At 41.8% G+C, this 27,368-nt stretch overlaps 1 protein-coding gene across 1 annotated transcript; it reads left to right on the top strand.

Annotated features, from left to right (window-relative positions):
- The first annotated feature begins 18 nt into the window (after window positions 1-18).
- On the top strand, window positions 19-18,206 carry ZNF180 (zinc finger protein 180). The gene is made up of 5 exons (XM_052656804.1): window positions 19-33; window positions 272-361; window positions 9,556-9,630; window positions 14,725-14,845; window positions 16,186-18,206. Exons 1-5 carry the CDS (start codon window positions 19-21, stop codon window positions 17,928-17,930), a joined length of 2,046 nt encoding a protein of 681 aa, XP_052512764.1. The 3' UTR covers window positions 17,931-18,206.
- Window positions 18,207-27,368: the final 9,162 nt, after the last annotated feature.

The raw sequence follows: 27,368 nt of genomic DNA, 5'->3' as shown, positions 1-27,368 counted from the left end.
AGGGTGGAGCTTGGGCACATGGTGGGCTTCCAGGTGGGTGGTCCAGAGGCCCCAGACACTGGAACATCCAGTGGAACTGCAGAGTCTTGGCCTGGGAGAGGGGCTAGCGACTAGGTACAAGCATAGCTATTCAGGCAAGACTATCTGGGCAGGAGCTTCTAGAAACACAGTTGCCATGGAGACTGCATCCCTGAAGCAGAGGCTGATAGTGGGGTGTGGCCCACAGTGGACCTACAGGAGGATGCTATACTCAGGGCTTCTCCTCTTGCAGCTCAGGATCTCAGGCCCCTGCCTGTGCCTGAAGGAGAGCATGGAAGAGCAGGATGAAAAGCCCCAAGGGTCCCTGAAGGCCTGCATGCAGGTGAGTGGAGCTTCCCTTCTCCTGGGAGACTAGAGTTTGCTCCCCCTATGCCTCACAGTCTGATCCTCTGGGCATGGGAGGCTGTCTGGCTCTCTTTGTCATGTCTTGGGGCTTCTGGTCCCTCCAAGTCAGCAAGCTTCTAACACTTTTTATTCATTTTATGGAGCTCCCTACACTCCCTCACCCTTGTAACCCAAATAACTCTTTCTGGAAGGAATTTGGCATCTCGTATCAAAAGCACTGGGCTTCCTTGGTGGCTCAGTGATAAAGAATCTGCCTGCCAATGTAGGAGATGTGAGTTCAGTCCCTGGGTGGGGAAGATGCCCTGGAGAAGGAAATGGCAACCCACTCCAGTATTCTTGCCTAGAGAATTCCATGGACAGGGGAGCCTGGCGGGCTACAGTCCGTAGGGTTGCAAAGAGTTGGACACAGCTGAGCAACTAAACAACGACAGTGCAAAGCCCTTAGGGTGCGGTTTCCCTCTTAACCAGCAACTCACAGCTTTGCTTGGGAATAGCAATTGGAAAGAAATTTCAAGAATATTCAATGCAAGAAGAGAGTTAAATGAGTTATAGTAAAACCTTGAATGGAATTCAGTGTAGCTACTGATAGGCTGAAAAGATATTTATGATCTGTGTTAAGTAAATAGCATTTCAAAATGCTTTTTATAAAGGGGTGTAATTTGCATGTACATGGAAAATATGTTATAAATTTATCAGTTAACAAAGATTATCTGTAAGTTGTATTCCAAGTGACTTTCTGTTTTCATTTAGCTCTATTTTTGTCCTTTTATGCAGTGCATTTTAAGTCTAGGAAATAAACAGTTTAAAGCATTTTCCTACAGGACATATTCTTTGAGAACATTTCATTTCTTTAAAATGTTAAATTAGGGGACTTCCCTGGTGGGCCAGCAATTAAGACTTCTCCATCCAATGCAGGGGAGAAGGCAATGGCACCCCACTCCAGGACTCTTGCCTGGAAAATCCCATGGACGGAGGAGCCTGGTGGGCTGCAGTCCATGGGGTCGCTAAGAGTCGGACACGACTGAGCGACTTCACTTTGACTTTTCACTTTCCTGCATTGGAGACGGAAATGGCAACCCACTCCAGTGTTCTTGCCTGGAGAATCCCAGGGATGGGGGAGCCTGGTGGGCTGCTGTCTGTGGGGTCGCACAGAGTCAGACACGACTGAAGCGACTTAGCAGCAGCAGTAGCAGCATCCAATGCAGGGGGTGTGGGTTCAATCCCTGGTTGGAGAGCTAAGATCCCCCATGCCTCCCAGCCAAAAAAACCAAAACATAAAACAGAAACAATATTGTAATACCTTCAATAAAGACTTTACAAATGGCCCACATTAAAAAAAAAAATCAAACTTAAAAAAAATTAGTTAAATTAGAATTTCGCCTTTCCCTTCCTGAACAGTTCAGTCCTGAAGCTGTTAGGTGGGGCAGAGCCAGGTAGGTGTCAGCAGCTAAGGGAGGGCTGCCTACCGTGGGGCGTCACAGCCTGATCAGGGTGACGAGGGTGTCCATGTGTGGGGATGTCAGTGACCAAGCAGGGTGAGGAGGTGGCATCAGGAGTCTGAGCCCAGGTCAGGTGAGGTAAGTGCCCATACAGAGGAGGAGGTGCTCGTTTGGGGTGACAGGAACAGAGCTGGTGAGAAGGACTTCCCGAGAGTGGATGCACCAGTGTGGGTAGCCCAAGTGCAGTGGGGGTGTCCATGCAAGGGCTGGTCCAGCTTGGGGTGTCTGAGCCACAGCAGGGTGAGACAGGCACCCGTGTTTGGGGGTGGAGGTGCCTCCTGGTGTGGCATGTCACAGCCTGAGCAGGCAGAGAACATCTATACATGCTGCTGCTGCTAAGTCGCATCAGTCGTGTCCGACTCTGTGCGACCCCATAGACGGCAGCCCACCAGGCTCCTCTGTCTCTGGGATTCTCCAGGCAAGAACACTGGAGTGGGTTGCCATTTCCTTCTCCAATGCATGAAAGTGAAAAGCGAAAGTGAAGTCGCTCAGTCGTGCCCGACTCTTCGCGACCCCATGGACTGCAGCCTACCAGGCTCCTCCATCCATGGGATTTTCCAGGCAAGAGTACTGGAGTGGGGTGCCATTGCCTTCTCCGATCTACACATGAGAGTGCCCCAGTGTAGAGTATCAGAGCTCAGGCAGGATGTTAAGGGCATTGACGCAGAGTCCACATCCAAGTGGCACGTGAGAAGAGGCCTGCAGAGTCAGAGCCCAGGCAGCATGACAAGGGCTTCTTGGCAGAGGCCAGCCTCCTGTGGGGCAGCAGAGTCCTGGTGGGCCAAGGGGTGCCTGTGTGGAAGAGAGCGTAGCAGTGGACATGGGAGATCAGTTACTTACAGAGGAGTTGATCAGATAAGGAAATCTAGAAAGGGTCATGGTGAAACCACTTTAGGCCCATCCTAAGGGAAATCAACCCTGAATATTCACTGGAAGCACTGATGCTGAAGCTGAAGCCCCAGTATATCGGCCAGCTGATGTGAAGAGCCGTCTCACTGGAAAAGACCCTGATGCTGGGAAAGATTGAGGGCTGGAAGAAAAGGAGGTGGCAGAGGATGAGATGGTTAGACAGCATCACCAATTCAATGGACATGAATTTGAGCGAACACCAGGAGTCAGTAGAGGACAGAGAAGCCTGGTGTGCTATAGTCCAGGGAGTCACAAAGAGTCAGACATGACTTACGACAGAAACTGCTGGGTGGCATTTCTGGGGCTCCGAAGAGCTCCAGTTCTTTATATGTCAGCACAGTGAGGCAAAGTGATAGCTAAAAAAGCAACTTATTAGGATAGGACACTTGTGAGGCTTATAAGCAGGCGGCCGAGAGGGGACCATGCCCCTGAAACTTAGTGGGCTACAGTTTTATAATCAAGGGAAAAGTGAGGAGCGGGAGAGGACCACCTTCCTCCTTCTTGAGTAGACGTCATGCTTCCATCATCAACTCCTCCTCCACATTGGGCAGGGAAGTTTTCTTGTCCCTACATGGTCATAGGACTGTCACGGCACAGTGGAAATGAACAAAAGAGATTATGCTCTTTTGCATAAGCGTAAGTAACATATGCTAATGCTAAAAATGGTGCATTGTCTCAGGTTTTAGTAAACAGAATGTCACCATTTGCTTATATTTTTGTTTTTGTGCACACAGAGGAGCGTGTCATAGGAATCATTAACTTACTGAGCTCGCCTATCAGGATGTGGGTCTCACACCACCATTGTTTTATTCTTTGGGGGACGTGTCTCATATGCTCCTCCTGCCCGGTTTTGTTGCTAGGCAAGCCTGCTTTCTTGAGTGATCATTAACTTACAGGGGTCTCCTATACTTTTTTCTTTACTTACAATCCCCTAGTGGGATTAACTGTTTAATTGCCTACTTTGTCCCTTTACTCTGTCCCGTATCAGTGGGAGGCACATGAATGTTTTGGTTTCCCAGTGCATATCAGAGTTATGTGTACACTATACTGGAGTCTGTTAAGTGTGCAGTAGCACTGGGTCTAAATAAGCAATGTTTTTGTTGTTGCTGAGTTGCATCCAACTCTTTTGCAACCCCATGGACTGTAAACCCGCAGGCTCCTCTGTCCATGGGATTTCCCAGGCAAAAATACTGGATTGGGTTGCCATTTCCTTCTCCAGGGGATCTTTCTGACCCAGGGATCGAACCCCAGTCTCCTGCATTAGTAGGCAGATTCTTTACCACTGAGCCACCAGGGAAGCCCCGTAACAATGTACACACCTTAATTTTAAAATATCTTATTGCTAAAAATTGCTGATCAACATCTGAGCCTTCAGCAAGTCATAATCTTTTTGCTGGTGGAGGGCCTTGCCTCATTGGTGGGTGCTGACCGATGAGGGTGGTGGTTGCTGAAAGTTAGGGTGGCCATAGCAATTTTTTAAAAGAAGGTAACAGTGAAATTTGCCTTATCCAATTGCTTTGTTTGTTTATAAACAATATCTCTGTAGCCTGCAGGTGCTGTCTGGTAGCATTAACCCACATAACTGAAAATATAACTTCTTTCAGAATAGCAATCAATCCTCTCACCCTCCTGCTGCGTTATCAACTAACTTCAGGTCATATTCTGATTTCTTTTTTTTTTTTAAGGTTTTCTTTCTTTCTTTTGGCTGCACTAAGGTCTTCGTTGCTGTGCACAGGCTTTCTCTAGTTGTGGAGAGTGAAGCTACTCTCTAGTTGGGGTCCGTAGGCTTCTCACTGTGGTAGCTTCTGTTGTGGAGCACAGGCTCTAGGGCCCTCGGGCTTAGTTGCCCCACAACTTGTAGGCTCTTCCCGGACTAGGGATTGAACCCATGTCCACTGCTTTGGCAGGCAGATTCTTAATCTCTGGACCATCAGGGAAGTCCAATACTTTGTTGTCATTTCACCAGCATCTTCACCAGGGATTGATTCCAACTCAAGAAACCACTTTCTTTGCCCATCCATAAGAAACCATTCCTCGTTCATTAAAGTTTTTTTCCATGAGATTGCAGCAATTCAGTCCCACCTTCAGGCTCCACTTCTAACTCTAGTTCTCTTGATATTTTCACTTCATCTACAGGGACTTCCTCCACTGAAGTCTTAAACTCCTCAAAGTCATCCATGAGGGTTAGCATCAGCTTCATCCAAACTCCTGTTAATATTGGTATTTTGACCTCTTCCCATAGGTCTCCTGGAGGAGGAAATGGCAGCCCACTCCAGTATTCTTGCCTGAAAAATCCCATGGACAGAAGATCCTGGCAGGCCACAGTCCATGGCGTCACAAAGAGTCAGACATGACTGAGCATGTGTGCATGCGCGCGGGAGCACACACACACACACACACACACACACACACACACACACACACACACATATCTCCTTAATGGTATCTAGACTGATGAATCCTTTCCAGAAGATTTTACACACACACACACACACACACACACACACACACACACACATCTCCTTAATGGTATCTAGACTGATGAATCCTTTCCAGAAGATTTTACACACACACACACACACACACACCTCCTTAATGGTATCTAGACTGATGAATCCTTTCCAGAAGATTTTACACACACACACACACACACACACACACACACACATCTCCTTAATGGTATCTAGACTGATGAATCCTTTCCAGAAGATTTTACACACACACACACACACACACACACACACACATACACACACACCTCCTTAATGGTATCTAGACTGATGAATCCTTTCCAGAAGATTTTACACACACACACACACACACATCTCCTTAATGGTATCTAGACTGATGAATCCTTTCCAGAAGATTTTACACACACACACACACACACACACACACACACACACACACACACCTCCTTAATGGTATCTAGACTGATGAATCCTTTCCAGAAGATTTTCGATTTTCTTGGCCCAGATCCACCAGCAGAATCACTGTCTTTGGCAGCTATAACCTTGTGAAATGCATTTCTCAAATAATAAGACTTGAGAGCTGAAATGATCCCTCTTCATGGGCTGCAGAATGGAAGTTGTGTTAGCTGGCATCAAAACAACATTAACCTCATTGTACATCTCCATCAGAGCTCTCAGGTGAGCAGTAATATTTTGAAAAGAATCTTCTGAGCAATAGGTCTCAACAGCAGGCTTAACATGTTTGGTGAACCATGTTGTAAAGAGATATGCCATCATCCAGGCTTTGTTTTTCCATTTATAGAGCACAGGCAGAGTAATTTAACATAATTTTTAAGGGCCCTAGGATTTTCAGAGTGGTAAATGAACACTGGCTTTAAATTAGTCACCAGCTGCATTGGCCCCTAACAAGAGTGTCAGCCTGTCCTCTGAAACTTTGAAGCCAAACATCGATTCTCCTCTCTAGCTAGGAAAGTCCTAGATGGTATCTTATTCCAGTATAAGGCTGTTTTGTCTACATGGAAGATCTGTTGCTGAGTATAGCCACCTTCGATAACTACCTAGCTAGATCTTCTGCATAACTTGCTGCGGCTTCTTCATCAGCACTTGCTGTTTGACTTTGCACTTTTATGTCACAGGAAACAGCTTCTTTCCTTAAACCTTATGAACCAGTCTCTGGTAGCTTCAAACTTTTCTTCTGCAGCGTCCTCACCTCTCTCAGCCTTCACAGAATTTAAGGGATAGGACGTTCCTGTGGATGAGGTTTTGGCTGAAGGGAATGTTGTGGCTGGTTTGATCTTCTCTAGACTACTTACTTTCTCCATATCATAAATAAAGCTGTTTTGCTTTCTTGTCATCCGTGTGCTCACTGGAGTAGCACTTTTCATTTCCCTTAAGAGCTTTTTCTCTGTATTCAGAACTTGGCTAACTGTTAGGTGCTAGAGGTTTCGCTTTCGGCCTGTCTCAGCTTTCACATGCTTTCCATATTAAGCTTAATCCTTTCTAGCTTTTAAATTGAGAGACATGAAACTCTCTCTTTCACCTGAACACTTAGAGGCTCCTGAAGGGCTATTGATTGGCCTAATTAAATATCGTTGTGTTTCAGAGAATTAAGGAGTCCTGAGGAGAGGGAGAGAGACAGAGGAAGGGCTCGTCAGTGGAGCAGTCAGAATCTACACAACATTTATGGGTTAAATTTGCCCTCTTATATGTGGACACGATTCTTGACATCCCAGAACAATCACAGTTTTGTTGTTATTTAGTAGCTGAGTCCTGTCTGACTCTTTGCAACCCCATGGACTGTAGCCTGCCAGGCTCCTCTGTCCATGGGATTTCCCAGGCAGGAATACTGGAGTGGGTTGCCATTTCATTCTCCAGGGGATCTTCTGGACCCAGGGGTTGAACCCAAGTCTCCTGCATTGCAAGAGGATTTTTTACAGCTGAGCCACTGGGAAGCCCCAAACAATCACAATAGTAACATCAGAGATCACTGATCACAGATCACCATGACAAATACAGTAATGCTTAAAAAGTTTTAAATGTTTTGAGAATTAATGACACGTGACACAGACAGTGGCCAGATGCTGTTGGCAAGATGGAACCAATAGACGCACTTGATGTGATGTTGCCACAGACCTTCAGTTTCTAAAAGGCAGTATCTGTAAAGTGCAATGAAAAGAGATAGGCCTGTTCTTGAAGGAACTGTCAGTTGACGGATTGAATCATTAGACTCCGTAGTAAAAACTTCAGGAAGCCACAAAGGAATTGCCTTGTTTCAAAGTGATTATTCAAGAGGAAACATTTTTTGCTGTTTTGTTTCTCTGTATTGAATATAGGAAAACACATGTCATTTAAAAATGGATACAGTGTTGAAACACAGACTGTGAGCCTGTCCCTCAATTCTGCATTTCCAAAATACAACTGCTTTTAATGCTTTTGAGACTGTCTTTCCAGATTTTTCTGTGCTTGTTTATATTCTATAAAAATTTATTCATAGTCCATATTGCTGTCCTTAATTTTTTTTTTACTCAACAATATGTTACAGACATCTTTCTGTCATTTGTATGCCTCAATCCATACAAATCTATCTTTTCTTCTCTTGGCTGCTGAAGAGTAGTCAGTTACCTGGATGAAGCATAATTTATTTAAATAGTCACTTACTAATGGACACTTAATCCCTCCTCCCATTTTTGCTATGTTAATGTAACTTTTTAATGAGCTTTCTTGTATATGTATTTAAATGTACTTTGTTTTTTTCTGGGGCTGGGTGGGGGAGGGTGGGAGGGTGGGACTGTTCTGCACGGCTTGCAGGATCTTCGTTTCCCGACCAGGGACTGAACTCAGGCCACGGCAGTACAAGTCCTAAGTCCTAACCACTAGACTGCCAGGGAATTCCCTAAGTGTATTTTCTATTATTTCCTAAGGAAATACTTTCAAGTAGACTTACTGGATGTTACATATTTTTAAACATTACCATTAAAAAATAAGCATAAAGGCAAAGAGTATATATAAAAACTGATAAAATCGGGATAAAGTGTGTACCTGAGTTAAAAATGTGGCTCTAATATCAGTTTCGTGGTTTTGACAGTGTGCTCTGGTTGTATACGATACTATCATTGGGGGGAACTGGGTGAAGGATACACAGGAAGTCTGTTCTATTTTTGTAACTTCTTGTGAGTTTTAAACTATTTCCAAGTAAAATGTTATTTTAAAACATATATTGCCAATCCAGGAAGGTTGTATCAACTTAAAACTCCACTGAGCGTATATGAATATGAATCTCTTAAATCGTGGGCCACCAGGGGAGGGGTCATCAGCACAGGCTGAAGAAATAGTCCATGTGGTTGGGATATTGGTTACATACAGGGGTTTGAGCAAAGAAGTAAATATAAATAGAATAATGGGAGCCAGGGAAGGAAGGTAAAAATGTAGAAAGCAGGGAGGCCAGAATAAAATGTGTTGTTAAATTGGAAATGTCAGTGTGAATTTATGGTCTCTAATGCACAGAGATAGTTATAGAAATAGAGATATGATTTTTATCTGATTGAAAGAGATGAGCATCTTTTTGTGTATTCACTGGCTGTTTTATTTCTTCATAGTTGAGTTGCCTGTGCATTTTCCTTTGTCCATTTTTCTGTTGAAGCGACCTTTTTCTTTCTTTCTTTTTTTAAAAAATATGTATTTATTTGGCTGTGTTGGGTCTTAGTTGTAGCAGGTGGGATCTAGTTCCCTGACTAGGGATGGAACCTGGACCCCCTGCGTTGGGAGCTCAGAGTCTTAGCCACTGGACCACCAGGGAAGTCTCTACCGTTTTCTTCCTGATTTGGAAGAAATTGTAACAGTATAGATTCTTATTAGTGGTGCTCTTATCGGTGGTATTTTTTGCCAAACATTTTATGAAGTTAATTTGGTGTTCTTTTCCTTTATCATTCTTCAGTCATGCTGTATTCCATCCTATTTGCTTACGATTCTGTGGTCCAGGAATTCAGGCAGGGCCCAGCTGGACAGTTCTTTCCTTCTATATGGTGTCTGGGGTCACTCAGCTCCATTCAGCTGCTAACTGGGCTGGTCTGGAAGATGCACAGAGATATCAGGCCATGTCTCATGCTTCATTGCTCCTCTGGGTATCCCATATCTCTCCCCACGTGGCCTACCTGAGCTTACCGGTGGGAAGGAGCAGAAGTTTTGTCAGTGGGATGTGTTAAAACAGGTGGTCTGTTGGGTCCTAGCCAACTCACAGTAGGCATGTTGAGCCCTGATTATTCTCCTTTTTCTCATCTGCTCTGCCTTCTCAGGAATCTCTCCTTCCTCAGGAGATTATCATCAAGATTGAGGGAGAAGATGCCCGGTCACTGGCCGTCCCATCCCAGGTGAGTTGGACAGGGCCTCTGTGTCTTTCGATTGAGAAATGTGCATGGCTGGCAGGCAGCAGAAGCCACATTGAAGTGAACTGATTAGAAAATGACCAGAAAATGAGGAAATTGAGATGAATGGACACCTTTTACACAAAGTTGGTTATAACTGTATGGAAATTTGAGAGTGTGGGTTGTCATTTTCTTCCCCCTAAACGTTTGAAAGAATTTGGCTTGGTTTAAATGGTTGCAGGAAAGAGGAAGTGAAAAAAAAGTTCAGGATCAGGAGAGAGAGAAGCTACAACTATAAAGCAGAACTCACAGATACAGAGAACAAGCTAGTGGTTACCAGTGCTGGAGGTGGCAGGAACTGAGGGGAAGAATTGGGAGGTATAAAGTATGGAGTATAAGACAGGCTTGAGGGTAGATTATACAACATGGGCAATATAGCCAATATTTTGTAATAACTGTAAATGGAAAGTAACCTTTCAAAATTGTATAAAAATAAAAAATAGCCATTAAAAAAACAGTCCTTGATTAGTGTCAGGGGAATTAATTCAGAACATAGAGGAAGAAGGGCTCATATAAGAAAAGTGAGGTTGAGGGTATTATTGGAAGGCTTGCATTTTTCTCTGTGAACCATTAGGTGAAATTATCTGTTGAGCATGAGGGTGGTAATCAGAATGGAGAGATGTTGGATGAAGAGTGGAGAAGGCTTAAAGTTAGTAACTTGGATTAGGGGAGACAGGCTGCTTCAGGAGGTACAGTGGGGTTTGCTGGTCAGTCCCAAAAATTCATTCTGAAATTGTTGTTTGGTCGCTAAGTCGTGTCGCCTCTGCAACTCTGTGGACATGCCAGGCTTACCTGTGCTTCAGTATCTCCTGGAGTTTGCTCAGACTCATGTCAGTTGAGTTGGCGGTGCTGTCCAGCCATCTCATCCTCTTTCACTCACTTGTCCTCCTACCCTCAATCTCTCCAAGCATCAGGGTCTTTTCCAATGAGTTGGCTCTTCACATCAGATGGCATTCTGAGATAGTGGCCATTAGTAATAATGGAGGGCAGGTTGATATTTAGATGTATTTAGTTACATTCAATGGAAGCCCCACAGCCCACAGGTTTAAGGCAGTATTTGAAAGGGAATTTTTGACTATATCAAATAGAAAGATTAAGATGAATGATCCATAGACTCTCAATTGAATAAGTAAGATAGAAAAGATAAAAAGGATACTAAACAGAAAGGAAAAGACTACAGACTGGAGAATAGTAATAGTAGGTGTTTCAATAGAATGAAGACCCCAAACCATCTAAGAATAAGAAGAGTAAAGGGGACAGTTGAGCAAGTAAAGTGGAGAAATCTGATGTTGTAATGAAAGAGTGAGCAGTTCTCTGTGTGTGACTTGAGAGGTGGAGTACTTTATGGTGGTTTCAAGATCTAGGGTCTCAGGCTAAGAGTGAGGGGCTGGAAGTCAGGCTGGCTGTACGAGTTGATGACTGAGAACATAGTCTGTGATGTTAGGGAAACTTGAAGTTGCATCCCAGTTACTAACCTTAGGCATATGTGTGAATTTCTCTAACCTTCTAGCTTTTCCTCTGAAAAATGGTGGTGCTAATAGTATTTTCTCAGGGACCTTGTAAGAAATCAGTGAACAGTAATTTATGCAGTGGGTTTCTCTGGTGGCTAAAGTGGTAAAGAATCCGCCTGCCAGTGCAGGAGACACAGGTTCAATCCCTGGGTCAGGACACCTGAAGGAAGAACTGGCACCACCCCCCCAACCCAGTATTCTTACCTGGGAAATCCCATGGCGGGCTACAGTCCACGGGGTGAAAAAAGAGCTGGACACAGCGACTAAACAACAAGAACAAATTTTTGCAACAGGTTTAACACGTTGCCTGACACCGCACAGAGTGTCAGTTATTTTTCTGTTATTACCAGAGAACTCTACAAATGGATGCTATAGACCATCCAAGACAAGACAATACAAGTTGTTGAATTAGAGGATAAATCCTAGGTGTTACTAATATAAATCTTCAGTGGAATGGAAGGGAGGTGGTGTTCAAGTTATTGGTAGAACAAAGCTCCAAGAAGTGAGGTAAATGGCCTGAGTTTCAGGGTTTCTGGGAGGATACACACTCTTTTCCACCTTTGATGCTGAGACCCCTGGATGGGAGAGCATGACCACCCTGAGCCTGTGAGGTCTGCAGAGGAGGGAGTCCTTGGGGGGAAGTGTAGGTTTCTATTAGCTCAGGAATGGGGCATGCCTGATGGGTCAGTGGTAAAGAATCCACCTGCCAGTGCAAGAGACGTGTTTGATCCCTAATCCAGGAAGATCCCACGTGCCGCAGAGCACCTAAGCCTATGTGCCACAACTATTGAGCCTGTGCTGCGGAGCCCACATGCCATGACCACTGAATTCCGTGCCGTGGCCCTAGAGTCTGAGATTCCATGCTCCACGACAAGAGAAGCCGCTGCAATGAGAAACCCACACACTGCAGCTATAGAGTAGCCCCCACTTGCTGCAACTAGAGAGAAAAGCCCAGCAATGAAGACCTAGCACAGCCAAAAAAAAAAAGACTACTATACTTATTAAAAAAAAAAAAAACACAGGGATGTAGAGAGAATATTTGGTGAAGATGTAGGATTTCATTATTATAGAAGAATTCCCAAACTGAAAGGTTTGGGAAGGAATTTTGAGCAGTGGGGAGCTGGGGACAAGTAGATGAAGTATAGAATAAGAAGGGATAGAAGTCCAGAAAAGCCAGTATCCATACTTAAGGGACTTTTTCTAATGAGTATGTGATAAGCCTTGTGAGATTCAGGTGAACAGGGAGGACTTAAATCAGAATTTGAACCAGGATTATTTTGATGTATTACAAAGTCTGTTGATATACTGTTGATTCACTTACTGAAATAAGTTACCAAATATGCATTTAGTCTGTACTATACACCAATACCATACTAAGCACTGGAGTTAAATAAATACCTTGTCGCTGCCATCATGGATTACAGCCTAGTAACCAAGATTTCCACTATGCAAATGATAAGAAAGAGTGGTGGGTCTTATGATAGAAATTTCTGGAACTTTGAGAATATAAAGCTTGAGGTGGAGAGGGGGTGATAATCTAGTCTAGTATTATTTGACATCTGAAGAAGTTTGCTATTAAAGGGACCTACATTAAACACTGAAGGGGCATGTTAATGAAAAAGAAGCATGGGGCTTCCTTGGTAGCTCAGTGGTAAAGAATCTGCCTGCCAATGCAGGAGACACAGGTTCGATTTCTCTGGGAAATCCCACATGTGGGCCTGTGAGCCACGACTACTGAGCCTGTGATCTAGAGCCCTAGCCCTGCAACACGACAAGCCACTGCAATAAGAAGCCCAGGCATCACAACTAGGGCGTAGCCCCCACTCAGCACAACTAGAGAAAAGCCCACATAGCAACAAAGACCTAGTGCAGCCAAAAAATAAGTAAGTAAATTTAAAAAAAGTTTTTAAAGGAAGCATGGATTGGAAGTTGAAAAACAGTACCTATAGATCCATGTTGAACACAGGGAGCAGTTTTCTGAATCTCATTTTGGGCTCATTATGAAAATCTTTGAGATTTTTAGTGAAAATTATGAGCCATAGCTTAGAAAAATGCAAGTACAGTAGCATTTTGCATCAAGTTTCATGGGCTTCAGGGACCTTGTGTCCTATTCATGAACCACAGCTTAAGAACACTCCATCTATTTTAAAATGTCTTGGCAAGTGGCATTCGACTTCAGTGGCTTTAGCTGCCTTTGGGTAAGAACAGATCACATCCAGTACTTTTTTGGGACAAAATTCCTGCCCAATAGTCTTTTTTTTTTTAACTCAATTAAAAAAAAAATTATTGGAGTATAGTTTGATTTACCACCTAATAGTCCAAAAAGGTGAAGAAGGAAATGGCAACCCACTCCAGTATCCTTGCCTGGAAAGTTCCATGGACAAAGAAGCCTGGTGGGCTGTAGTCCATGGAGTCGCAGAGTCGGACATGACTGAGTGACTAAAACACACACACACAAACACACACACAGAGTCGTAAAAGGAGGGTTCTTCCTGCTTACAGGAGGCAGCTCAAGAGACCCCCTTTACATGGCAGTAATGACAGGCTCTGTGGTGCAGCTCATAGTGTGGGCAAAATAGAACTGTTTTCTGGAGACTAAGAGTTCAGGATAAAGGTCTCTCATTGACTGTCATTTAATTTTTCAGTGTTCTCAAACCTAAGCATCCTGATAATTACCATCCTTTGTGTTTTGTTCAGTAAACTCTGCTAATGGCTTTTGATGTATCATTACAATTTAATTCACTCAACAACATAATGAGTTGGGTATGGTTAAGCCTAATAAGTAGAAATGGAATAACCTCACTATTAAAAGACAGTCAGATTAGATACATTAAAAAAAAATTCAGACATATGCTCTTAATAGAGGAAAAAACCCAAGTCTCTTTTCCAAATCCAGTGCTCTTAGCTTATACATCCTGCCTTTCATTAAGGCCCACGTTTCATTTTCTGTCCCACATTTCATTCTCTGCATCAACAAAGCTGTGTGCCAAATCTGGCCCATCACCTGTTTTTGTAAGTAAAGTTTTATTGTAATATAGCCACAACCATTTGTTCATATATTTTCTGTGGCTGCTGTCGTGCTATAGCAGCAGAGCTGACTAATTGTAATAGAGGCTGTATGGCTTGCTAAGCCTAAAATATTTGCTCTCTGACGTTTGGCAGTTAAAAATTTGCTGAACCTGTTCTGTTAGTTTCTTGATAATTTTGAGGGAATTGCTAAGTTGGAATTCTATATTCACCAACACAAAAATCAGAATTAGCATTTTCTTTAAGGTCTACAAAAAAGAAAACAGTGTGTCAGTTCTTTCTGATGTTCCTCTTTGGGGTTATATATAAACAGGTCCAGCATCCAAAACCCAAAGGGGCTTGCCTAAAAGGTACTTATACCCCTAGAATCTTTTAAATGTTGACTATCTCAGGACTGTTTCCAGGCCATCAGGTTTTCCTTCTTCCTTCTGTCAAACTTTTCCTCTCTGAACACTGGAAGGAAATGATACCCAGCTGAGTAGGAATGTGTGTCCTGTTTTAGGAGGGAGTGAACTTCAAAATAGTGACTGTGGACTTCACTCAGGAAGAAGAAGGCACTTTGAGCTCTGCTCAGAGGACCCTGGACAGAGATGTGATCCTGGAAAACCACAGGGACTCTTGGGGTAAGAGTACAGTCCCTTTTAATGGTATCTGTATATTGAAATAATTTCTCATTTCCACAGATCAGGATCTAGGGAGTTCAGAGGCCAGAATGATTTTGGCCACATAAAGATTAGTATGCTGAAGATATAGTTTTAGTTTGTAGGGTAGCAAAGGTACAACTTTGTGAGTTTGAGCTTATTCAGTCTTCTAGGTTCCTAAGAGCCAAAGACAGGGACCAGATTCTGCAGTGACTTTCTTTTGTCCCCAGTCCAGACACCCAAAGTTCTGTATCTTTCCTCTCAGCTTTCCAAACTAGATGTAATCTAGTTCGAACAAGAGGATGAATATAAAAAGAATTTTCCCACATGCATATCCAGGTGAGAAATAGACATTTAGGAGTCATTACAGGTATAGACTTCCCTGGTGGCTGAGTGGTAAAGAATCAGCCTGCCAATGCAGGAGATGCGGGTTCAATCCCTGGGTCAGGAAGATCCCCTGGAGAAGGAAATGGCAATCCACTCCAGTATTATTGCCTAGGGAATCCCATGGACAGAGGAGCCTCGTGGGTTATAGTCCATTGGGGTTGAAAAGAGTCAGACACAACTGAATGACTAACACTTTCACTTTCTTTCACAGGTGATTTGTATGAAAAATCCCCATAGGGCATGCCACATTTTCTCTTTTCTCCCACTCGAAGAGGACTATATACATTACCACTTTTTCCCAAATGTACCTTCTGTTGCTTGGCCTAATAGCCACTCAGGCTTCTGTGTATGAGCATATCTCCATCCTCTCTCACTTGGGACCAAAAGAATCCATGGGGCCATATTAGCCTCTAAGGCCTTTAGGGAACCTGGGATAACAGTGCACTCATTATTTTTGCCTGGTTCACAAAGTTGTTTGACTTCGTCTTACTAACACCACTGTACTAACAAGTTTCATGCCTTCAGAAAGTCCTAGAAATGCAGACACTAATTTCTATTTCAGTGAACATGTGTCTAGCACTAAAGAGGATAGAAAGGATCCTCTGTGTTTTTACTAAGAACTGCAGAATTGTTTTGCAATCCTGTAAGTTCTGCATAGATGATCCTATTTTGAAATATGGAGATATTTGATATATAAAGTCTTTATTCAGCAACACTAAGATTGAAATAGTTTCATATTAATTCCTTGTTATGCTATCTGACTGTGGTAGTTCTCTGCTTACTGCTCATCTCATCCTTTTGCTTTTCAATTCATATTATAGGTCCATAGCTGAAAATAAATCCACATATAATTTTCATACTTTCTTGTCAGCTTTTCCCCCCCTATTCCAGCTCTAACAATTTTTGGCTAGGTGTTCTGTTTTGCTTTCTTCCAGACTCGGCAACTGCACTTGGAAGAAGAGAATCGAGATTGAAGCAGAGCATTTTTGATGACAAACTATCCCATAGCGTGAAGATAGAAAAGTTGACAAGAGATGATCCTTGGTTATCTTCATGTGAAGAATTTCAAGATTGTAAGGAGCTGTTGGAGAAGCAACAGGAAAAACAAGAGAGACTTTTGAAGGAAGTGACATTTACTCACAGGAACGCCATTACTCATGAGAGAGACTGCAAAAATGATAGCCCTGAGGAGAAGGCTGGTCTGAATTCCAATCTTCTTTCATCACAGTTGATACCTATAAGAAACCGTTTTCATAAACATGCTTCACATGTTAAAAAATTACATTATAATTCTATGGTAAACACTCATCAGATGATTACTGATACAGAGAAACTCTGTGAAAATAATGAATTTGGAAACCTCCCCCAGAGTATTCATTTTATTCAGTTTACAAGAACTCAAACAGAAGATAAATCCTATGGATTTAGTGACAGTATTCAACCTTTTAACCATGGTACACCCTTAAACATACATGAGAAAATACATGCACAAGGAAGATCCTTTGATTTTAAGGAATGTGGGCAAATTTTGAACCACAGCATATCCCATAATGAACAACAGAGAAACTCCACTGGAGAGAGTCAGTATAAATGTCGTAAGACCTCCGAGAGTTCATCCCTTGCTCAAAACATGAGAAATCATTCTGAAGAGAAGCCGTTTGAATGTAATCAGTGTGGGAAATCCTTCAGTTGGAGCTCTCATCTTGTTGCACACCAGAGAACTCATACAGGGGAGAAACCTTATGAATGTAACGAATGTGGGAAATCATTCAGCCGCAGCTCTCACCTTGTTTCCCATCAAAGAACTCATACTGGAGAGAAACCTTATAGATGTAATCAGTGTGGGAAATCCTTTAGCCAGAGCTATGTCCTTGTTGTGCATCAGAGAACTCATACTGGAGAGAAGCCTTATGAGTGCAATCAGTGTGGAAAGTCATTTAGACAGAGCTACAAACTTATCGCACATCAAAGAACTCATACTGGAGAGAAGCCCTACGAATGTAATCAATGTGGGAAATCATTTATCCAGAGCTATAAACTTATTGCCCATCAAAGAATTCATACTGGAGAAAAGCCCTATGAATGCAATCAATGTGGAAAGTCTTTTAGTCAAAGTTACAAACTTGTTGCCCACCAGAGAACTCACACAGGAGAAAAACCCTTTGAGTGTAATCAGTGTGGAAAATCCTTCAGCTGGAGCTCTCAACTTGTTGCACACCAAAGAACTCACACTGGAGAGAAACCCTACGAATGTAATGAGTGTGGGAAATCTTTCAACCGCAGCTCTCACCTTGTTATGCATCAGAGAACTCATACTGGAGAAAAACCCTATGAATGTAATCAGTGTGGGAAGTCCTTCAGCCAGAGTTATGTCCTTGTTGTACATCAGAGAACTCACACTGGCGAAAAGCCCTATGAGTGCAGTCAGTGTGGAAAATCCTTCAGGCAGAGTTCATGCCTTACTCAACATCAGAGAACTCATACTGGAGAGAAACCCTATGAATGTAATCAGTGTGGAAAAACATTCAGCTTAAGTGCTCGACTTATCGTACATCAAAGAACTCATACTGGAGAGAAACCCTTTACGTGTAATCAGTGTGGGAAAGCTTTCATTAATAGTTCTAAACTTATTAGACATCAGGCAACTCATACAGAAGAGAAACCCTATGGATGTAACTAGCCTGGAAATCTTTCAGCAGAGTATATCCCTTCCTCCTTGCCTCCCTTTCTCCCTCCCTCTTTCCCTTTCTCCCTTCAGCCCCTCATTCCCTTGTTCCCTCCTTCCATTCCTCCAGGATTACATGTATTGGAAAGAACAAGTGTGAAAATAGTGTGTGTGGGAAAAAAGCTCTCCATTAGCTCTCTCGAACTGTGTATCTGAAAACTCTGGAGAAGAAAGAAAAAGTATGAATCATGTATTTTACTTAGCAATTCCATGTTTTAAAAAAAGTCAAACTTGACCCTTGTTAAACATTCCCATGAGAGTGATAACTCTTGGCACTTTTCCTTGCAGAAAGCACTTCGACCTGAATTTGAGAGAATTATCATTAAATGGGCAATATGGTATGGAGTGATTGCCAGTGAGGTAGACTTCTTTTTCAATAAAGAATAAATGAGAGGGGACATATATACACCTATGACTGATTCATGTTGATATATGGCAGAAACTAACACAATATTGTAAAGCAATTATTCTGCAATTAAAAAAAAAAAAAAAGATAGTAGATCTAAAGAGAATAAAGCTGTGGCACCCAAAAGAAAAAAGGAATTAAAGAATGCTAATACTGGTCAGCTTGTTGAAAACGTTGGGAAATTGCTGTAGTTATTGCAAACCACTCCACTATTCTTGCCTGGAGAATTCCATGGACAGAGGAGCCTGGTGGACTATAGTCCATGGGGTTGCAAAAGAGTCGGACATGACTGAGGTGACCTAGCACACAGCACATTAGAACTTAGACTGGAAAACAGAATTTCAGTGTATCATTTTCCAACATGATTTCTCCAGCACTACTTGGTAATTTGTTTCATAAGCACTTTCTCTTATCTATAAAGATTTTGTAAAAAAAAAAAAAAAAAAAAAATAGGGAAATGGCTATGATGTGAACTGAAAATTGCAGGGCAAGAGTATAGAATATTTATTTCTAGAATCATGAAAAGATATATTTGTGCTTGGATCAGAATCTAAAGGTATTCTAGGTGTATCTGTTTTAATTTTAGATTTATGCTTGGTTTTCTTTTCTTTTTTGGACTGTGTGCTTTTTTATAACACTAGTGAATGATATGAGGAATAATTAGTCCAAAAATACAAAAATACCTATCTCCTTTGACCATTTAGCCAGATAGCAGAGATCCCTCATGCTTCTGAGAGTTCATTTGGATTAGCATGAACAGGTCACTCCTTAGGACCTAGATTCCCAGGAATATTCCTTATTGAAAATAAAATATTTCAGGCTTCTGTGGTGGCTCAGTGGTGAATAATCGACCTGCTAATGCAGGAGACATGGGTTCCATCCCTGATCCAGGAAGATCCCACATGCCAAGGAGCAACTAAGCCTATGTGCCACAACGATTGAGCCTGTGCTCTAGAGCTTAGGAACTGCAGCTATTGAGCCACATACCCTAGAACCTGTGCTCAGCAACAAGAGAAGCCCACACACCACAGCTAGAGAGTAGCCCCCACTCTCTGCAACTAGAGAAAAGCCCATGTAGCAACGAAGACCCTGCACAGTCAAAAATAAATAAAATCAGAACGTAAATATTTTCCTGGCAATGTGGAACTGGAAATTTATGTTAGAGAATTAAATGAGAATTCATGGGTAGTATGGAGGACAAATGATTTTATTTTTTTCTTTTAAACCCATCTTATCCAAAGCAGTATAAAAGAGCTCTGTTTTTAAGGGTTTTTTCCTTTTTCTCTCCTCATGTAGTATTATCTTTTTACCCTCCAGGATATGTTCCCTAATTCGAGAATCCTCTGAGTGGGAAGATACTGCCCTGGCTAAGTGCTCACCACCTAAATTAAGTTCACAAGAATGCTTTTAGTAAGGCAGTAATTGTAGTTTCTCATTGGGTTTTTTGTGTTTTTTTAAAAGATTTGGTTCACAAGTCTTTCTGGCCCTTGCCCCTAAATCATGAATTCTAATCCTATGGATTATCATGGACCTGAAAACTCTGATCCTGGAGAGTTACTGAAAAATAAACAGAGTTGAACTGAGCACAGAATAGAGGTAAATTCCCTGAAGAAACAAAAAGCTAAAATGACATCTGATAGGGATTTGTTGTTTAGTGTCCAACTCTTTTGTGACTTCATGGACTGTAACCCACCAGGCTCCTCTGTCCATGAGATTTTCCAGGCAAGAATACTGGAGTGGGTTGCCATTTCCTTCTCCAGGGAACCTTCCTGACCCAAGGATCAAACCTTGGTCTCCTGCATTGCAAGCAGAATCTTTGCCACTGAGCCCACAGGGGAAGCCCTGATAGGGTTTCTCCATAGTATATTCTGTCCCCATGAGATGACCCTAAGTGGAACTGTTTTTAATGAGGATTAATCCAGAGACTGCAGCACACCTGGCAGTGACTGAAGTTCTGGAGGAACAGTTGTTGATGGCTGGAAAACTGGCTCCCCACCCCAGGAGACTCTTCAGTCAGTGCATGATTGCATAGGTGGAGGAACAGAAGGGGTGCTCCATGCACTGCCGTTTGGGGAAGGACATAAAATAGTGGAAACTCTAATAATGGGATCTGGTTAGGCTCCTTTTTCTCCAAGTTATAGATAAAGCAAGTAGATGATTTTCACTGGGCATGTGGAATCTAATTTTGAAGGCAAGAAAACAGGATTGTACAAACAAGTATAAAACCAACTGGGCTAAGAAAGCTCTGAAGATTCAAATTTGGAAGGGATTTATTGCAAAGTGATCTCTTAAGTAAATGTTTAAAATATTTCATTGGAAATATGAAGTGGACAAAACTGCTAAGAAATTTTGAAGTGAGTATTGTTTGTGTGTTTCTTGGCCAGGTTGAATATATGGGTCATCTGTGTGCACTAAGTTATATTATGTCAGTTCCTAGGTGGTGAACTATGATTGCCAAGCGTTTTGAAGTAAGATAGATCCAATGGATAAACAAAAATGATCATTTCTCTTATTTGCTCATTTATTTCCCTTTGTAGAAAAGGCATTCTTCTGAAAAAAAAAAAATCAAAAAAATGAAGAGACATTAAAGTGACAGCTTACCAAAAATATGTAATTAAACTTCTGAACCTAAAATTTAGGGTTAAAAAAGGGAGTTAGTAACTTGATTTTAATGACACACATATGACATATTTAAAATGACATATATCCCTTGCATAAAAATTTTTGTAAAATTCACAAAAATAAAATTATACTTTGCAACTTCCCTGGTGGTACAGTGGATAGAAATCAGCCTGCCAGTGCAGGAGACGTGGATTTGATCCCTGGTCTAGGAAGATTCCACATGCCTTGGAACAACTAAGCCCGTGCAACACAGCTGCTAAAGCCTGAGCACTCTAGAGCCTGTGCACCACAATGAGAGAAGCTACCGGAATAGAGAAACCCATGCACCGCAACTGGAGAGTTGCCTCCACTCTCTGCGACTAGAGAAAGCCCACACACAGCAACAAAGACCTAGAGCAACAACAACAACAAAAAAAGATCATACTTGGACATAGAAATATGCATAGTTATTTTACAGGCCAAATTTCTTTCACCATACTTTGGTAAAATTAGAAATAGGTGAAGAGTGGCCAGATGTTTTTATGTATTTATTACTTTGGCTACAAAGCACAGCTTGTGGGATCTTAGTTGCCTGACTAGGGATTGAACCCCAGCCCCAGCAGTGAAAGTACCAAGTGCTAAGCACTAGACTGCCAGGGAATTCCCCAGAATGTTTTTAAATACATGGATGTTAAGGGATACTTTCCTAGAACCAAATTTTTAAATACTTGAGTGATAGGCATATATAAAATTTCATATGTAAAGTACATATATATAAAATATGTATCAGTAAATCTTACGCATAAACTTATAAATTACATATTATAAAATATTTATATCTATATCTGTGTGTTCAGTCACTTCAGTCCTGTCCCAACTCTTTGCAACCCTGTAGACCGTAGCCTGCCAGGCTCTTCTGTTCATGGAATTTTCCCAGCAAGAATCCTGGAATGGGCTGCCATGCCCTCCTCCAGGGGATCTTCCTGACCCAGGGATCGAACCCAGGTCTTTCTCTATATGTAATTTACACCAAAACATCAATAATGCTTTTGCAGCCTGTGAAAGATTGTGGATTTGTTCGAGAATATTGTCAGACTTTCTGCAATGTGAACATGTTAGTACTAAGTGGTAACTTTAAGAAAAGTACTTGTTTAGCTGCTAAGTTGTGTTTCACTCTGTGACCCCATGGACTGTAGCCTGCCAAGCTCCTCTGCCATCTGCTATTTCCTTCTCCAGGGGATCTTCTAACCCAGGGTTCAACAGGTAGGTTCTTTACCACTGAACCAACCAGGGAAGCACAATAGCAAATCCCCAGGCTAGAATCTCAGCCTGACACTGAAGGGTTAGCTGGCCATGCAGAGGCCATTCCCTAACCTTGATCTTTCCTGTGGATACAGCAGGTACCGTGGTAGGTGATTGTTGTGCAGCCTCATTTCTCTTACTCAGTCCCCATCTTTTCATGCTGCCTTCATGCTTTCCAGAGAGTAGCATACCCAGAGGGAGCAAGTGGTCTCTGGAGTGCCTTCTCTCTGATAGAGACAGGCAGTGTAAGACAAGCAAGCCAGTAGTAGACAGTTTGTTCCAGAAGGTTGACTCTATCCTCTGATGGATTTCTCACTTACCTCCAATATTCTACAGATTCATGGCCATAAACAGGTTCATGTTACCTGAACCTTAAAAGAGAAAAGATAAGCCAGTAAAGAGTGTCAGACAGCATGGACACGTTTTTCAGGTCACATGGAATGCTGCAGTAAATACAACAGTCTGCTGGCTCGCCAGCAGTGACCTGGGTATGTTGAGATTTTTATGTCTCCAGACCTATCCATATTGCCTGATTGCTCCTGAATATGCTCACAGAACACACAGCCACAGATGGAGCCCTTTGGAGGTTCAGCTCACACGTACCCAGCCTCACAGTTGCCCTGGGAGGCGTTGTGATGAGAATGCCCACTAAGTGTGGGCTCTGAGACCAGGCTTGTGTGCTGCAGTCCCAGCTCAACAATTCCTCAGGCATGCTGGAGTAAACTCAGCCACTTACCCTCTCTGTGCCTGGGTGTTCTCTGTAAAATGAAGATCATGACAGTTCCTACCTCCATGTTCCTCTGAGAGGTAAAGAAGTTAGTATGTGTACCTCTTTGGCACATAGAAGTGTTGTAATGGTGTTTGACGTTATCAACAACAGCATTATTAAAGTAAATGTCTGTGTAAAATATTATTCAGAATTTCTTTTGGGGGACTTCCCTTGCGATCCAGTGATTAGGACTCTGCACTTCCACCCTGGTGGTGCAGGTTTGATCCCTGGTCAGGGAGCTAGGATCCCGCATGCAATGTGGCGTGGCCAATGTGTGAAAAAAAGAAGAAGCCCTACAGATGTGTAGAGTGTGGGAAAGGCTTCAGGTATAGCTCAGGTTTGTGAAATCATCAGAGGGTGCATGTAAGCGAGAAGCCTTACAAGTAGATGTGAGTCAAGGTCTCCAGTTAGAACTTTGCCTTCATCTCAGAGCCAAAACAAGAGAAGAGCATTATAGACGTGATGTGTGTGGAGATCCTCAGGAAGGGCTGATGTTTTCATAGCCACTTATCTGCCTAGGAAGGGAAAAACTGGAAGTTTGGTAAGTAGGGAAAGCACTTCAGTCACAAACTTCAGTCTTCAAGAGTCTGTTGCACAATTGAATACTCAAGGCAATCACCTGGCCAGCGGCTTCAGTGAAAATGGTCACCTTCATCAGAGCTGGCCTAGGAGGGAGATTTTACAAATGATGACAATAACAAGAATGTATCCTAGGAGCAGATTATGGATACACAGTCCTCGTGGTGGGGGGAAATACCTATGAACAGGACAAATGTAGGAAAAACATTGTCCTCTTACTCAAACCAATAATGTCCATACCTTTTAGGAGATGGTTTTTATAGGGACTTTCCTGGCAGTCCAGTGATTAAGACTCTGCACTTCCAATGCAAGGGTGAGGTTTCCATCCCTGGTCAGGAAAATGAGATCCCATGTGCTGTGTGGCACAGAAAAAAAAAAAAAGATAGTTTTTATAAAAAGTAAAAGGTAATGTTGACATTCATTGAGGCAAGTTACCTTTAGAAGACCAGGAATGGCTTCAAGGAGAGACATTCTCTTGGCAGGCCTGGGTAATGTATCTCTAGCACATTTTCATCATGCTTCTGTGATGGGATTTTATCTCACAGAGATAAACTGCTCTCATAGAAAGGTTCTGTAAACTGAAGGAATATTTTATCATTTTAAGTAAAATCTGATTGGGTTTTTAATTGGCATTGTATGGACTTTATAGATTAGAAAGAATCTGCATATTTGAAATGCTGATTTTTTTTCCATTTTGAAAATGCTATTATTTCCACTTGCTAAAGTATTTTAAATGATTTTTCAGTCATATTTTTTAGAGATTTAGGTTCTGAATATTCTTAGATGTATTTCTAGGATTTTGTTTTACTTTATCATGAATATATTTTTACCCATTTTATTTCATTGAGGGTTGGGTTATTTTTAACTTATAAGACAAATATTCATACACTTTTAAAATTCAGAAATAGCATTTTTAACTTGTCAGAATAGCAGTGGTGAAACAGGTTAACCAAAGCCATGTCCATGGAGCTGTGGAAACATGCACTCTCACGCACCTATTGATGAGAATGAAAATAGGTAGCCTTTTTTGAAAGAGTTTGTCAGTGTATCAAATTCAATTTGTGTAACCTTCAAAGTGGCAATAAGTGTGTAATAATTTATACTTGGGAGATAGTTACAGATGTGGGAAAAGATGTGTGTATATGGCCAAGCTCAGGATTTATTTTTTAACCATTGGAAAACCCCACAAATATTAATTCTCCAGTTGTAGTAAGTTAAGGCATATGTATATGAGGACAAACCAATAAAAACATTCAGGCACACCTGTAATGACATCGAAAGTTGCCTACAAACTATTTAGAGAACAGGAAAACTTGTGGAATGACAATTATACTATGACCCCATTTTGTTAATATTGTGTGTGTGTGTGTGTGTTTATAAAGAAAGAAGGAAAAATATGCGTAAAAGGTCAGTATCATAAGTGCTTATTTCTAGCAGACGGAATACGGGGTCTGTAATACTTTCATGGACTTCTACATATTTATTACACAAAGTATACATTAATTTTATAACAACAGTAAAGCTATTGTTTAAAAAAGATTAGTCTGCTGGAATAATCCTGTATGGTCAAGGATCCATGTTATAAACTCTATAATTTTTTTTCTTTTTCTACTGTGCACTTAGCACCTAGTACCAAATATAAGGTATACAAGTGAACTGTGAAATTTGTGATTTAGATACTTTCAGAGGCTGCATCATTTTTGCTGGCGGGTAGAAGATGAGGTGTTCTGGATCACTGGGAGGACCTGGTTAGTACTTCTGTCCTACATTTTGGCCCTCTGGGATCCGGAAGCCCACAAGCCTGGCTTCGATAGAGGATAGTGCACCATAACTCCAGTCTGATGTCTCCACCTGGATGACTCAGGAGGCCTGAGGCATGACCTGGGCTGAGTCCCTTTCTGCTACCTGTGGCTGCAAGGAAAGGAATCTAAGTGACACTCATATCTCACAGATTTGCAGGTTTGATTCCAAACCACTGCTGTAAGCAAATACTGCAGTAAAGCAGGTCACATGATTTTTTTGGTTTCCCAGGGTACATAAAACTGTGTCTGTAGTACTATATATTGTAGTCTATTAAGTATTCAGTAGCATTATATCTAAAAAGTAAGTACGCACGTTAATTTAAAAATACTTTTTCCCTGGGGAATTCCCTGGGGGTCCAGTGGTTAGAATTGGGTGCTTTCACTGCTGTGGACCCAACCTCTGATTGGGGAACTAAGATCCTGCAAGCCACACAGCACAGCCAAAATAATAAATAAAATACTCTTGCTAAAAAATGCTAACCATCATCTGAGTCTTCAGTGAGTTGTAATCTTTGCAACAGTTAACATCAGAAATCACTGATCACAATAAAAGGTTTTTAACAAACAAAAGAAAAAAAATTAAAGATCATAGATCTTTAAATCATAGATCACCCTAACAAATACAGCAATGATGAAAACGTTTGAAATATTGCAAGAATTGCCAAAGTGTGATACAGAGACAGAAAGTGAGCAAATGCTGTTGAAAAAATGGTGCTGATACACTTGCTTGCCACATGCTTGCCACAAACTTTCACTTTATAAAAGCGCAGTATCTGTGGAGTTCAATAAAGCAAGGTATGCTTGCCTGCATTTTAGAAGGTGATAAGTATCAAGAAAGGAAAGGGAAAGTGGGGTGAGGCAGGTGATGAAGTGCCCAGGGCTGTTGCACTTTTAAATAGTAGGCCTCACTGAGAACAACATTTGAGCAAAGAATAAAGAAGGTGAAGCAAACTTTGTGGCCACTGAGGTAAAGAACATACCAGCAGAGGAGCAGTAATCAGGTTTGATGGATAGCACAAAGCCCAACATGGTTGGACCAGAATGGGCACGTGAGGAAGTAATGGAAGACGAGGTAAGAGAGGGTGAGGTAAGAGGGGCTAAAGAGGATAAATTAATTCAGAAATGGAGGATCTACCTATTTATCACAAATATTACTGAGATGTATTATAGGAACCATCCTCCTCTCCATCTGATAAACAAAGACTGTTAGGCTCTGCCATAATTAAGGGTGACTCTCATCTCTGTGGCAGATTTTACTAGATTTTTAAAAAAGTCACAGTGAAACTGAAATGTCAAGACATCAAATGACAAGAGACAGGTCCAAAGCATTTATTTCACTGTTCTCTTTGTGAGCCCCAAGTTTCGGTGTTAAGCTATCGTTGAATGTTATCCTTTCAGCTCCTGCCAATCACCAACTGTCTAATCTAGAATTAGAGCTGACAGAGATAGTTCTCATCCATTTTTGAGGTGTTTTGTTTGTTCTTGACTCTTTCTCTATAGGTCAGAATTATAGGCTCTAATATACTCCTTATTTAATTTTAAGGCCCAATTCAACCCCAATTCAAATTTAAGGCATTGAAAAATGAAGACGTTTAATAGAAATCTTAAAATGAGAAAAAGCATTAAGTCCCAACAAGGGAGATTTCAAACAGAATGTGAAAGCTTTCCATGTTTTCATAATTTGTTGAAATGTGTCTCTTTAAAGAGAACCCCAAACTCCTACAATTCCCTGATAAAAGACAGCACCTACTGACTAGTTCATATGTCTTTCTGCTTCTCCTAAGGGGAAAGTACAGAGTTATGTCAGATGTCCTGTGGAAGATTCCCAGAGCCTCCTTAAATGGAAACAAACCCTGAAAAAAAGAGAAGTAAATTTTAATTGAAAAGTTGTGTGTTTATAAAAGTAAAGGATAGCCTCTTTCCCGGCTGGAACC

The sequence above is a fragment of the Budorcas taxicolor genome, chromosome 18 (assembly GCF_023091745.1).
Source record: "Budorcas taxicolor isolate Tak-1 chromosome 18, Takin1.1, whole genome shotgun sequence".
Taxonomy (NCBI): domain Eukaryota; kingdom Metazoa; phylum Chordata; class Mammalia; order Artiodactyla; family Bovidae; genus Budorcas; species Budorcas taxicolor.
The sequence above is the reverse complement of the archived record's forward strand: the minus strand, read 5'-3'. Positions and strand labels throughout refer to the sequence as shown.